This window comes from Salvia hispanica, chromosome 6 (genome assembly GCF_029641045.1).
Source record: "Salvia hispanica isolate PSC_SH4W2 chromosome 6, Shi_PSC_v1, whole genome shotgun sequence".
Lineage (NCBI taxonomy): Eukaryota > Viridiplantae > Streptophyta > Magnoliopsida > Lamiales > Lamiaceae > Salvia > Salvia hispanica.
Window position 1 is genome coordinate 31691714 of NC_142697.1, and position 13614 is coordinate 31705327.

Below are 13614 nucleotides of genomic sequence, written 5' to 3' on the forward strand. Positions count from 1 at the left end.
GTGGTTGATTCCATAAAGAGTTTGCATGGACTGGGAAATGGGGGTGGAAAACGCTGCAGCGGGCATTTTGTACTGCTCTTGGGAATTTCTCCATTTTAAGATTTTCTTTTAGATTTTAAACCCTATCTATAAATACTACTATTAGTAGTTTGTGACACATTCAAATTAGATTTTAATGAATTGATATTGTAAACTCATCTGTGAGCCTTTCTCCTTGAGAAGATATAACTGATTCAAAGAGTAAAGGATTCATCGAGTGATCTATTTGGGGGTGTTTGATTGGCAAGATAAAATAGTAGTAAGATACAATCTAGGATTAAGTTGTGAGATTAATTAGTAGGAGGAGAATGGCCATGACTTATTATCCCATTATTATCTATCTAGGATTGAGTTGAGGGGTCCAATTTTGTGAACCAAACATGTGATTAATTTAATCTTGAGATCTCATCCCTCCAACCGAACATGTGAAAGCTGTCTAACGTTGAGGTTCCAAGTTTAATCTCTCCTCATATGCACCTTTTTTCAATTTCATTTAGATCTAATTTATTTTTTAAGATTAATCCCTTATTGATTATTTGAACATCTTACACAGTGGCACATCTTAAGGACAATTGATTGCCATAGAGATCCATATCATCTATGGTATTCTTTAATATTTTGTGTATGAATTCCTTGCAATGTTATTAGTGTATGATGAATCTTCCTTTTTTGTTAGTATTTCTTTTTTGTAGTACTATTTTTTTATGATAAAAAATTTCGTTAGCGCTTTCAGACACACAAGTAAAATCTAAATTCACGTCCTTATGTATTGTGATTTTTGTGATACTCAAAACGAAACTTATTAAATTTCCCATGAGATTAATTTTTGTAGGAGGCCAATGAATAAAAAAGAATTAAAAAAAGGTGTTAACTATACTTTCCTAAAATAATGCAGCACGGAGGATCTAATTTTCTAAGAAAATATTTATAAATTTTAATTATTAAGAAAAAGTGAATATATCTAAAAGCAGTGAAAATCACCAATGCCGAAAACAAAAGAAAAAAACCGATTACAACAAAATATTTTAACAGAAAAATCGATTATCAAAAGAATCGTGAGGCTCAGATCTGTAATCATCAAGCAAGCAAACGGAGTCCAAACAGCGCCATGGCTGCGGCACCGGTTGCGCGTGAATCCACGCGCCGTCCGGGTCGCCCCGCCAAGATACGCGCGGACAAACCGATTGCCCGACCCAGCAGCTCATACAAACAGAAAAAGGAGGAGAAAATTATCATCACAGCCTCGTCACGTCAACTCGACCCGGAATTGAAAAAAGAAAAAGAAAAAGGATATCCAGATCTGGAGATGCAAATTCGCAGTCTGTAAATACTAGTACTACTATATACTCCCTTCCGTCCAAGGAAAATTAGGGCTGTTTTTTTTGGTTTTGAGAGATTCATCGGCGAACAGAGAGGGTAACCTCCCTAAAAAAAATTCCATCTCTCTATTCACCTCCTTTCTCACTCTCTGTTTGTGGAGGCATGAGCTGCTAGGTTACTTGATTCATGGTTTCTGACTTTTGGGGATTTTGGATTTATAATGGTGGCTGGTTTTAATTTACCCTTGATTGAGCTGCTATTTGCAGTGGTCGAATGCTAAGTTTTGTAAATGAGGAGGGCAATAGAGGAATTTACTCGTCTGGTTGTCTCCTATATTTATTAGTGGACTCAGGACTGGTTGTATTTTTCACTTTTCGTTTAAATTTTATCCAAGTTTGACTCGACGAAAGTTTTAAGAAATGTAAAAAAAAGTGTATTGGAAGAGTTAGTGAAACGGAGTCACATATTTATATATTAGTTTTATAATAGAATGTGAATGCAAAGAGGTTGTGAAAAGTGATACTCCCTCCGTCTAACAACAGGAGTCCTGTTTTTCCGTTTTAGGACGTCTGGGAATAGGAGTCCCGGTTCTACTTACCATATTTGGACAATCTAATTACCTTACTTATTCACTTAAATTTCCAAAATGCCATTAAAAAAACCCCAAATTGATTCCCTGATTTCCACCCTAACCCCCAATTTGTACCATCATTCGCGAATCTCTCTCTCTCACTCTCCCATTCTCTCGCGCGAAACGCCACCTCCACCGTCTCCCCCACGCTGCCTCCACTGCCTCCACCGCGCCGCCGCCATTGCCTCCTTATCGTCTGTCGCTTGCACCACGCCGCCTCCACCGTCTCCTTATCGCCCACCGCCACCACCGTGCCGCCTCCACCACCCCATATCAAACCCTAATCGGCCGTCTCCTTCTCTCTCTGAAATGGAATACAGTCCAAAACATTGTCCCTTATCTATCTCTCTCTCTCAGTGAACTCTAATCCCCTTCCTCTTCTTGAAATTAATTATTGTGTTTAGTGTAATTAGGGTTTTTCGACTAATTGTGTGCCTGATTTGGACTAAGGTCCAAAACAATGTTGTATTGGAGTATTAATTTCATAAAATTTTGTTCTTGAAAAATTTGTTCTTGTGGCCACTCTGCAGTTTTTTATCTTTGATTTAAGTTCGTGCTAGATTTAATTCATTAATCTTGTCTTTTGAAATCGATTCACATCGGATTTGAATTAAAGCGTGGATTTTGCGTGTATTGACTTGAGCTGGTTCTGTTCTTGGTGTATTGATTTTTGCAGTGTGTTAAATCTTGAGATGGTTATTGTTCTTGGTGTATTGATTTTGCAGTGTGGATAAAAAAAAACTAAATCAGAAAATTATTGTGCTATAAAAATGAATTTTTAAATTAAACATTTTAAGTGGATCCAAAATTCCATTTACTAAAAACAGAAAAAAAAATATATATATATATATAATAAAATTTTTATGGACGGACTAAAATGATAAAACTAGACAAAATTTCATGGACATAGAGAGTAACGATTAAGTGAGTGCAAAAGGACTGCAGTCTTTACAAAATTTCAACAATGTTTGTTTGATGTGAAAGCAAAGTTAAGTGGAAAAATACTCCTAGTAATATGAACATCGGGAATATAATTTTGAATAACTTTAATTTTATTATATTGGATAAACATTGATATTTTAAATTTTATATTTAAATAAATTACTACTAAACAGAAAAAGTTTGAAAAAAAAAAATCAACTAATTTCATTAAGTAATTAAATAATAACTCAATACACTAATTCAAGTGAAAGATAAATAAGAAGGCAGCACATACGATTGTGGTTACATGAAATTATGAAAACTACATGTAATATCATTTTGAACTAATATTTCATAATTTTACTTCAACCATTCACTACAAATTTAAATTTTACATCATTTTTTAGTATATTTTTCAAAAAATTTGTTGTAGCATTATATTTAGTGTTGTTCAATTGAAAATTTAAAAAATAGGTTTTGATTTAGCGTATGATTGAGAAATTTTATACGCCTAAAATCCAAGTTCGTTTTTTTATGTACGGGAGAGATGATATAATGCACTTGTTATTTATTACTAACACTATTATACTTATTTCAATTTGAATATTCAGTTATAATTATTTTATTTTTGGTAATAGATAATCAATCTTTTTTCAATTTTCATTTATAATTGATGATAACCTATCCTAATAGATACGATTACATATTAATCGATTACGATCTAACTAAACAATTTTTTTTTATCTGTAATTATCTATCTTTCTTTACAGTGTTGTCTTAAGTAGTAGTGATACTACTATATCTTACTTTTATCATAAGTACGTGTCTAATTTTTGTTTATATTAAATAAAATTGCTGATTTTTAAAAAATACTTCCTCCGTCCCAAGGAAGATGACCCTTTGTACGAGATTTTATACAACTTTATTTTGTGTGTTGAGAAGAGAGAGTAAAGTAAGAGAGAGAATAAAGTAGACATAGAAGTGTTTCTATTTTAAGTAATGAGTCATCTTGGACAAACTAAAAAGGAGAGTGGACAAGGAGGGAGTAGTAATTGTAGCATTTTGAGAAAAACCGATTACCGAAAATCCAAAATCATCAAAAGAAATCGTGAGGCTCAGATCTGTAAATCATCAAGCAAACGGAGGTCAAACACGCCATGGCTGCGGCACCGGTTGCGCGTGAATTCACGCGCCGTCCGGGCCGCCCCGCCAAGATACGCCCGGACAATCCGATTACCCGACCCAATAGCTCATGCAAACAGAAAAGGAGGAGAAAATTATCATCACAGCCTCTTCAATCCGACCCGGAACAAAAGTAGAGAGAGAAAGCAAAGCTACCAAAGAGGTATATAGATCCGTTAAAAGGAAATATCGCAGCATGTATATATATATATTTGTTGATTGTAGTTTCTGTTGAGAGACAAAAGGGCTGTTTTTGGAGAGATTCATCGGCGAACAGAGAGGGGTAACCACCCTAGAAATCCCATCTCTCTATTCACCTCAATTTTTCCCTCTCTGTTTGTGAAAATATGAGCTACTGGGTTACTCGATTTGGGATTCATGAATTTTGGGGATTTTGAATTTATAATGGTGGTTAGTTTTTGTTTGCCCTTGTTGGAGTTGGTATTTGCAGTGGTCGAGAGCTTAGTTTTGTATGTGAGGAGGGCAAAAGGGGAATTTAATGTGTTGTAGTGGTGTAAACTGGCGATGTATCCAATGGAGTGCAGTGTGGACTGTGGTGTGAGGGGTTGTACTTCTTGGTGCGTTTGTATACTTGTAGTACTGTTAATTTATTAAATTTCTAGGCATAGATTGAATTTTGATTATTTTACAGTTTAAAATACTGAATAATGCAACTTACCAAATAATTAATTAAATTTATCTTGTTTTAATCTTATCTAATATTTCATGTATACTAATTTTGTGAATAAAGTAAAAAGGTTGATATTTTTATTTTTTTATAATGTGTCACTTTAAAAGAGACATCTAAAAATGAAAGAGGCGCGCTTGTGTAGGAGGACATATACCGATGTCATTAAAATCGTACTTAAATAAAATTAATCATAATAATTAAAATATTAATCATGGCATTAATCAAGTTGAATATATATTGAGACTCAAATAACATAGTGATATTCAGTATAAGTTGCATTTTTGTGAAAAAACAAGTTTATCATAAATTGACGACACAATGATTCAAGATTAACTAAGAGCATTTAGTATCAAGGATCATGTCTAAAAATGAGAAATTTGTTTAAATGTTGGTGGATTTGAAGTTTAAATTCAACCAATTATATTCATTGGGGGTCTCACGGTGTGATGGTGGCTAACTAGTGAGAGTGAGTCTCAAGTCCCTGGTTGCATGCATATCATTAGAGGAGTGCATTGGTGGGACGTGTAAGAGTCGAATTCTTGATCAATCTTTAAAGTTATTATTTTTCAAGTCGGACAATGTGTTTAAATGTGAGGACCATCAAGTCCAATCAACCACTTTCAATGACGAACTTCGATGGTGAACTGATGCCGCTCAACTATTGGTTGAAGAATGACGAAGATGATGATAGGATTGCTAACTGGGGGAGAAATTGAGGAAATTGCCATCAAATAATATGAAAACTATGCTAGATTAATCAATATTGTTGTGATTTGTACCGATACAACACTAACTCAAGCACCCTTTGTGTATTCTTAAATCTATTTTGTGAATAGCAAACATGACCAGGATCGAGTCATATTAGAGATGTCATAATTGGATCTGTAAACTCTAGGAAAAGATATCAAAACTTAAAACACTTAACCTTTTTTTCAACAAGATTCTCAAAGTTAAATATCCTCAGTTCAACTTAAAATAATATTTTTATTTGAAAATATAATTACCTTTTGGTTTGAATTCATTAGGTGCATGTTGTCGTTGACGTATACGTTTAAATAGATTTTTTTCATCATGTTACTAAGTTGATCTATTTGGTGTGAATAATAAAAACATATTTTTTAAAATATAAATAATAAAAATGATCATATGTGAAACTCAAAAATAAACTTTAGTCATAAATTATCCAACTTTATCAAAGATGATCTCTTAATATCATGATACAATCTGTAGAAATATATGAAGATTTGGGGATGAAAATGAATCTAATGATAGATGTGTGCCTTATACAGTTCTTAGTTCATTGATTCAACTGCAACAGTCCCTCAACATTACACATTCCAATAAGAGGAACCAAAAATCTCATTTCATCAGCTCCACACCTAGGGTTTCCCCATAAATTTCAAATCGTTGGTGGCACTCTGAATTAATGATCGACGGCGGCGGTTTGGAATCGGATTCCGCGTCAAAACCTATGTCCACGTGCGAATCACACGGCGACCGTCTGCGGTTCACGGTGGAGCTGCGGCCGGGAGAAACGACAATCGTTTCGTGGAGGAAGCTTCTTAAGGAGATGACTTCCAGCAATCCTAATGCCAATAGACCGAAAGCTGCTGGCTCGTCGTCGCCGGCCAATCAGCAGCCTCATCCCCCGTCTCCGCCACCTGCATTGGCGTCTTCCGAGCAGCCGGTGGAGAACGAAGACAGGGATTCTCTAGGTCAGGCTGAGACGAACCGTCTGAGCACTGTGATTGAGAAAAATGAGCCAATGTATGCGGTATGTTAGACAAGGATTGGTGAATTTAGCATTTTTCTTTAGTTGGGGGAGAATGTCGATTGGCTTGGTGCATTTAGTCTCAATGTGTATTAAGATAAATTCGGGGTTGATACATCTTGCTATTTTGTTGCTTAATCATGACTAGACTAGCAACGGAATGTTTGGATTTTCATTCTTGCTATTCCTCCTGTAGCCAATATTCAGGGCTTATGGAGGATCTAGCTTATTAGGAACCTGCTTCCTTTGCCTTTTTCATGTGCATATTTGACAGATTCTTGTTAAGCACTTCAAAGAATGACTTACTTTAGCAAATATAACACGTTGTGACACCTAGATTATTGATTGGTGATATGGCTGTGATAATCTGGCATCAGAATAATTCATGATATACTGGTGGCACTTTCAGGGCGATGGAACTAGTGAAGACGAAGAAGTTTTGCCAGATGATGACGAGTATGATACTGAGGATTCCTGTATTGATGATGCTGAGCTGGTAACTGCTGCATTTTCATCAACTAGCTGTGTTCTCCTCCTTCTCACACCTCTTATGATGTGCATGTTGCTTGCGTTGTTGGCTATGCAGGATGATTATACCCAGGTTGATAACTCATCAATAAAAAATGACGGGTTTTTTGTTAACCATGGGAAGTTGGAGTGCATGTAAGTTTTCCTTACATTTTCCTTTCATGTCTTTTATCAACAAATCAGTATTTTGACTATATCACTGTGGTGTTTTCTAGCAATTGGATTATTTAGGTTCGGCTGGATGTATGGCAATTTACTTATGTTACTTTCTAAGGTCAACATACAGTCTTTATTAGAACCTTTTCGTTATAAGACATTAAGACCATCCACAATACTTTTTCATATGATGATTGATCTAAAATTTGGAATTGAAGATGTAATATCAAAAAATCAAAACTTATTTTTACTACACTCTAATCGTCGAGGTAGAAAGTATATATTGCTTCAGACTTCTTATGCTGACTTTTCCTATAAGACCTGTATTAAATGAAATGAGTAATAAATTTTGAAATATATTGGAATATTATAGAAGTAACTGTTTGAGCTGTATGTGAAGCAAATGCTGCTTTCTTTTCTTTTTTCCTCTTATTTTTTGAATCATAAGTGATGCAGTGTTTTAATTGCATCTAATATTGTCCTTCAATGTGAGAGAATATAATTACCACTTAGGATATACTGGTAAGATCCTTGAGTATTTCAGTCAAATTTATATATCATGTATTTTGATCCTTCCTTGCACACAGCATCTGTTTCTGTAGCTGGTTTTCAACTTATGTTGTCAAAATAATTGGGAACGGTACCGTATCTCATAAGTTTCCCTTTTTCAATTAGTTGGCGAAGGTCTTTATTCTCTATAAACGTGCAGTGAATCTACAACAACTGATAAACAACATCCGAGGAAAAGGAGACGTGAAGATGTGACAAAAACTCAAGGTGGGAATGAAGATGGACATAGCCCAAATAAACACATCAAAATAGGAAATAAAGAAAGAAAATCACCATCCTCAGTTAAAAGAAATACAACTAGTCAGTTCAACTTGCATAGTACGAATGTGCTAGAGGCTTCCCAAGCAAATGCAACTGAAGCTTCATTGAAGAAGAAAAATGCAGATAACCCGACTGCGATGAATCCTGCAGCATCATTAGAGCACAAGGATGCAAAACATCAAATGACTGGGTTCATCTCATCACATAATCGCAATACGAAACCGAAGGACAGTAGTGAACTTCAAGATGCTTCAACGCAGAAGCCAAATAGTTCATCTGTAAGCAAACCTCAGTATGGCAAACTAAATAATGCCAAGGAGCTGGACAAATCCATCCAAAAAAAGGATCAAAGTGGCTCTGTTGGAAGATTTGACCTTAATATTACTCCGAGCAGAGACTTGCCACAAATAGCAGTGAGTGATTCACTTGGGTGCTGCGTTTGTTAGTGAATTTGTTATCTCTATTCACACAGTTGTTTGATATGATTTGTCATGTAGTAGCTGCCATCTTCTAACAACTGTGAAAAGGACTTGGTTATCTCTAGTTGCTTCTGTTTAGGGATTTAATTTAGTAGCTTTCTTGATCTGGTTCCTTGCCAATGTGAAAATAACTTCAGCCATAACATTTAGTACTTCTCTGGAAATAGAGAACTTCCTTACTATTGGGGACACTTAATCGCACACTATTTTGAAGGGCTGACCTATTCTTATTATATGGTTAATGATGATCGATGACTCCCTTAAATGACTTTGAAGTGGTATTGATATATCTTCTCACCTCAGTTTATCACTAATGACAAAACCATATCTCATCCACACATATCATGTTTCTTGCACTGTTCTACATGCTGGTTGTTATATGCATATTCCTACCATGTCCTTGATCTCAAACGTAGGAATTCAGCATCTTAAACCATTAGAGATCTATATTGGCCGTACTGGTCTCTCCATTTTTCTTGCATTATCTCATTCTGCAATTGATTTATTATTGTTCCCTGATTGGGTCTTAATACATATTCTTTTCAGAATGTTCCCCACGCTCCAAGAAAAGAAGCATCTAATTTTAGACCAAAAATTACGGTGCTTGAAAAAGCCATTAGAGAGTTACAGAAGATAGTTGCAGAATGTATTTACAAACTCTACGGCCATGATAGTTTTCTTTCATTTAGTATGATATATCATGCCACGCTTGCTTACTTTTTCTCATATGTTTTGAAATAACAGTAAGACCACCTTCAACAGAGGTACAGGATCCCGATAATTCTTCTCAAGCAATCAAAAGGAGATTATCACCTGAAATAAAGCAGAAGCTGTCTAAAGTTGCTAGATTAGCGGTACTTAAGATGCTATAAGTTCATCTTATTCTTATCTCTAGCACTTGATCAATTACTTTGCTTGATTTGTGGCTTTGTGCTTTCATGAGGGTGCAACTCTATTACTTGGCAATGCCAATTATATTTATTTTTGGGATGCTTCAGCAAGGTAGCTATGGAAAAATACCAAAGGATGTAATCAATCGTCTGATGAGCATCTTAGGCCACTTGATGAAACTTAACACACTGCAGGTATCTCCTCTTTGATAATCAAAATATGAATAGGAATATTGGATTACTATTTTGCTTTAACTACAAACCCTTTACTTTCAATGGTTAGTATAATTAGTATTATTTTGGTTAAGTGGACAGTCTACTGTTATTAGCAGTGCAGTTAAATTTTTTCCCCCTCTCAGTTTTTCATGTTTTCTTTTGGTTTGCGGCCTCCTTCCCCTTTATCGTTCATTACTTTCCCTCCTTAATGGTACCCTTGTAGGGTTTAGTGGATCATGGATGTGGGAAGGTTATACTTGGTTGTAGTTACTATTTAGTAATGACCTTCATGAACCTTATATGTCCCTTCTTATTCTGAACTAATTTATTATTATATCAGCAGTTTACTGAATGCAACATGTTGAAACATTTGTGTTTACTGTACCAGGGTCCCAGCTAATAAAGTATTCTTTTTGTCAGAAAAATCTTAGAGCAATGGCCAATTTAGGGTTGTCAGCTAGACAAGAGAAGGACAATCGACTGAAGAAGACAAAACATGAAGTTGTTGAGATGGTTAGGCAGCGAGTGCAATATATGATATCCACAGTAAACATTTTTCTTGATTGCTCTAATTGCTATAGACGTGCATAGATTGTTAGCGTTTATAATTACTTATAAATTTCATATTTAACCATGAAGCAAAATGGATAAAGTTTGCTTGCATGCAATTTCTATTGGAATGCGTAATATCAACACAGACACTACCTCCAGCACCATCTACCTAGGGTTCATCTTGTGTTGAATATTGATACCAATTTTTTATTTTTATATTAACAGATGTCTTTCTACTTTGTAGGTTCTGCGAGAAACTGGTGCAGATGATTTCCAAGAAATTGGTCATGAAGAAAAAGAAACCTTGAAAAGAATATACAGCATGGACAAAGCACTGGAGAATAAGATTTGTGAAATATATCAGATTTTCTTAGTTGTTGGAGTTTTCTTGTTAGTAGATTTATATTTCCTCCTTGCCATAACGTTTTATCCCCAGAGAATTGGAGAAGATCCAGAACCCCCTGCGAGAAGACTTTTTGAAGAGGTAACAACATAAGATTTATATTATTGTAAATTAGAACAGGTAAAATGCTTGCATTATCATATATCGGTCGTCGGAAGTTGTGGACCGTGCCCCTGGATATGTAAGAATTTTCCTTGGTGATAAATTCAATCGATATGAGTACTTTTTCCTGATCCACTTGCGTGGTTACGCCAATGCTGCTGTGAGTATTGCTATGTCAGCTACTCATTTCTCCAGCAGAGAGGGAAGGGATGTTTTCATTTCCCAATTTCCACAATTAGTTTTCGTTTAATGATCTCACACATATAGTGTGAGATTCCATGGCAGATACTACTGCTTAAGGCAGCAGGGAATGCTATTACTAGATGTACTAGCAGAAAACCAAGTCATGTGCTTTGGATCATTCATAATATACTCAAGACAGGTGGAATGGATGGTGGACATGATTTCACCTATTATGTTAGAGAGAGAGAGGAATAGCAAGTGGATTTCACTCTTCGTTGGCTTAGAAGCAACAACTATTTTCGTTAATCAAGTATCCTCCAGTTTTACAGGGGCTATGCAATTGAAAATCTGATGTAAGCATTTCCCTGTTGCAGCTTGCAGCATTATGGCCTGGTGGAGTCATGGACACTGATGGAATTAAATGCGCAATATATAAAGTAAAAGGAAGGAGAGCATTAATAAGGCGACAGAGGGTATGCGTATATTTTGCTCATTCTACTTGAATACTTTCTGTCTTTCCAGATTGAAATCTGAAGTTCTTGTCAATGCCATAGTTAAACTATAAGAATGCGCTCAAATGTGTACTTGTGTATTTATTGAGACAGGAGCAATATATATATGCAGAACTCACATTGCACAAATTACCTGTGGCAATTGGATAACCCTTTTTTAATCACTAAAATTATGCATGCGGATCACTATAGTAGTATGATTCTGAGTGTTCTTTAATCTTGGTTCAGGTTGGGCATCGGATATACTAATTCCTGGCATGTTTATCCTGAATGTTCTTTAAATTCAACCGATGTTGCTAACTTGCTTATGGTTGATTATGCATATTATTGTCTGAGATTCCCATTCAATTGTAGCTTTATTGATGATACTACGTGTGCTCATCTGTGGCATATTTCCTTGACTTGACAGATTCAGTACAATTGAATTCCCTCAATGAAAAATTCACTTACTGTGAAAAAAAGCAAATTAATATTCTAAATAAAACCAAGTAGTTTGTGTGATATGATTAGCAGCATCCTTAATAACCCAGTAACTTTTTATGAATAGTTGATTGATAATATATTACATCAAGTCATCAAGCATTTCCGAGGCAGTAGACTTGAGCTACCTGCCATGGGTTTCTATAGTGTCGCTGGTGTTTTAATCGTCTATTAGTTTGTCTACGGTATTTACTATTTATAATATCTGCTTTTCCTTGAGAAACTCTTTAAAGTTCCTTCCAGGTCTCTGATGGAGTTATACCGGCCCCTTTTATTTACCACTAATTTTTTCAGGAAAAAGCAAATTTTAAGAGGAAGAAGTTGGGACAAAAAATGGAGGATACTATCGAAAAGGAAGCTAGTATCGTTGCTCCTGCATTGCATGTTCCTGAGAAAATTTTGTCCGCCTCCTGTGACAATGCTTCATCATTGATGGCTAAGCTGGTCCAGAGTGCTGCTGTATCTCGACCTAAACCCTATGTAACATTACCCGTTGCAAGTACCCCTAGTGTAAACAAACCAAAGCGAGAAAGAGTGAAGGCTAGCAATCCCAATGATGCCATGCCAGTGGAAGTACTACCAAAAAAGAAAGTGAAAAAGAAGCAAAATCCAGGTGCGGCTGAAGCTCAGCTCCACCTTGAGAAGGCTCCCGAGGCAGAGGAAAAGCACAAACCAAAGCAAGAAAGAGTGAAGGCTAGCAATTCCAATGATGCCATGCCAGTGGAAGTACTACCAAAAAAGAAAGTGAAAAAGAAGCAAAATCTTGGTGCGGCTGAAGCTTAGCTCTACCTTGAGAAGGCTCCCGAGGCAGAGGAATAGCACAAACACCGTAAGCCCATTGCTGTTCCTCCTAAGTCCAACCTTAAGTCAGGTGCACAGTCAGATGCCTCACATACACAGTTTTGAATCACAGATACATGTCTTGTTGTAGGTTATTGAAGAGTAGTTTTATAATTATTTTTTGTTGAAGCTGATTCACCATGACTAGATTAATTACATCCACTTTGTGGTCTTTTGATCCAACATGAGCTTACTGTATATACTATATACCATCTTCAGTTTAATTTACTTTTCAATAGAAATTTATGCACACAATTATTCAGATAAATTAGTTTAAAATTGGGTTTGTGTATCTCGACTCCAACAAATGAATTAGTCGAAAAATATAATTATCTTGATTCGACAAAAGTTGGTTTGAGCTTATTTGATGAGGCAAATTAACACCAATGATATATACTGTACTACTCTTCAATAACCTACAGCACGAAATGGAACAAAAAATATATGCCCTAAGTTTTTGTAATTGGAAGAAGTGGAAGAAGGTTTGACAATCATGTAAAAGCTTTATTCAGAAATTTGGATTGGAGTTAATTCCAAATATATGTCCTATGTTTTTGTAATCGATCATGAATCTCTTTTTAGGTAAATATGTTACTGGTTCAGTTCTTACATTGTTCGGTTATTGATACTTAAATTGCCGGAGGGGCCGTGCACCGTAGGCCCCTATCCCTATGTGACTCCGTTGCTGGTTGTCCTGGTTCGAAAGAAGACCTTAGGGTCAGCCCGAAAAGCTACATGTCACCCCGACGTTAAGAAATATTTTCAAAATGAAGATGTTAAATGATGTCGTTTTAAGAATTTTTCTAAACTTATTTTTTAAAGTTACAATCTACCTTCAATCTCTTATCCATTCATTTCTATTTATATCACCTTCTCCAAAATCAATT

The 13614-nt window shown here is 35.6% G+C and overlaps 1 protein-coding gene across 2 annotated transcripts; it reads left to right on the forward strand.

The window, feature by feature from the left end:
* Nucleotides 1–5979: 5979 nt before the first annotated feature.
* Nucleotides 5980–12910, forward strand: LOC125203763 (ubinuclein-1-like). Of its 2 annotated transcripts, none has more exons than XM_089061332.1 (11): nucleotides 5980–6558; nucleotides 6965–7051; nucleotides 7142–7218; nucleotides 7949–8483; nucleotides 9096–9195; nucleotides 9294–9403; nucleotides 9548–9634; nucleotides 10076–10168; nucleotides 10452–10691; nucleotides 11270–11368; nucleotides 12182–12910. In XM_089061332.1, the coding sequence occupies exons 1-11, from the start codon at nucleotides 6211–6213 to the stop codon at nucleotides 12668–12670; spliced, it is 2265 nt and encodes a 754-aa protein (XP_088917458.1). In that variant the 5' UTR covers nucleotides 5980–6210; the 3' UTR covers nucleotides 12671–12910. The 2 variants fall into 2 exon arrangements, with proteins under 2 accessions (XP_088917458.1, XP_088917457.1); XM_089061331.1 differs by having other exon boundaries at nucleotides 5981–6558; nucleotides 10076–10201.
* The last annotated feature ends 704 nt before the right edge of the window (nucleotides 12911–13614 follow it).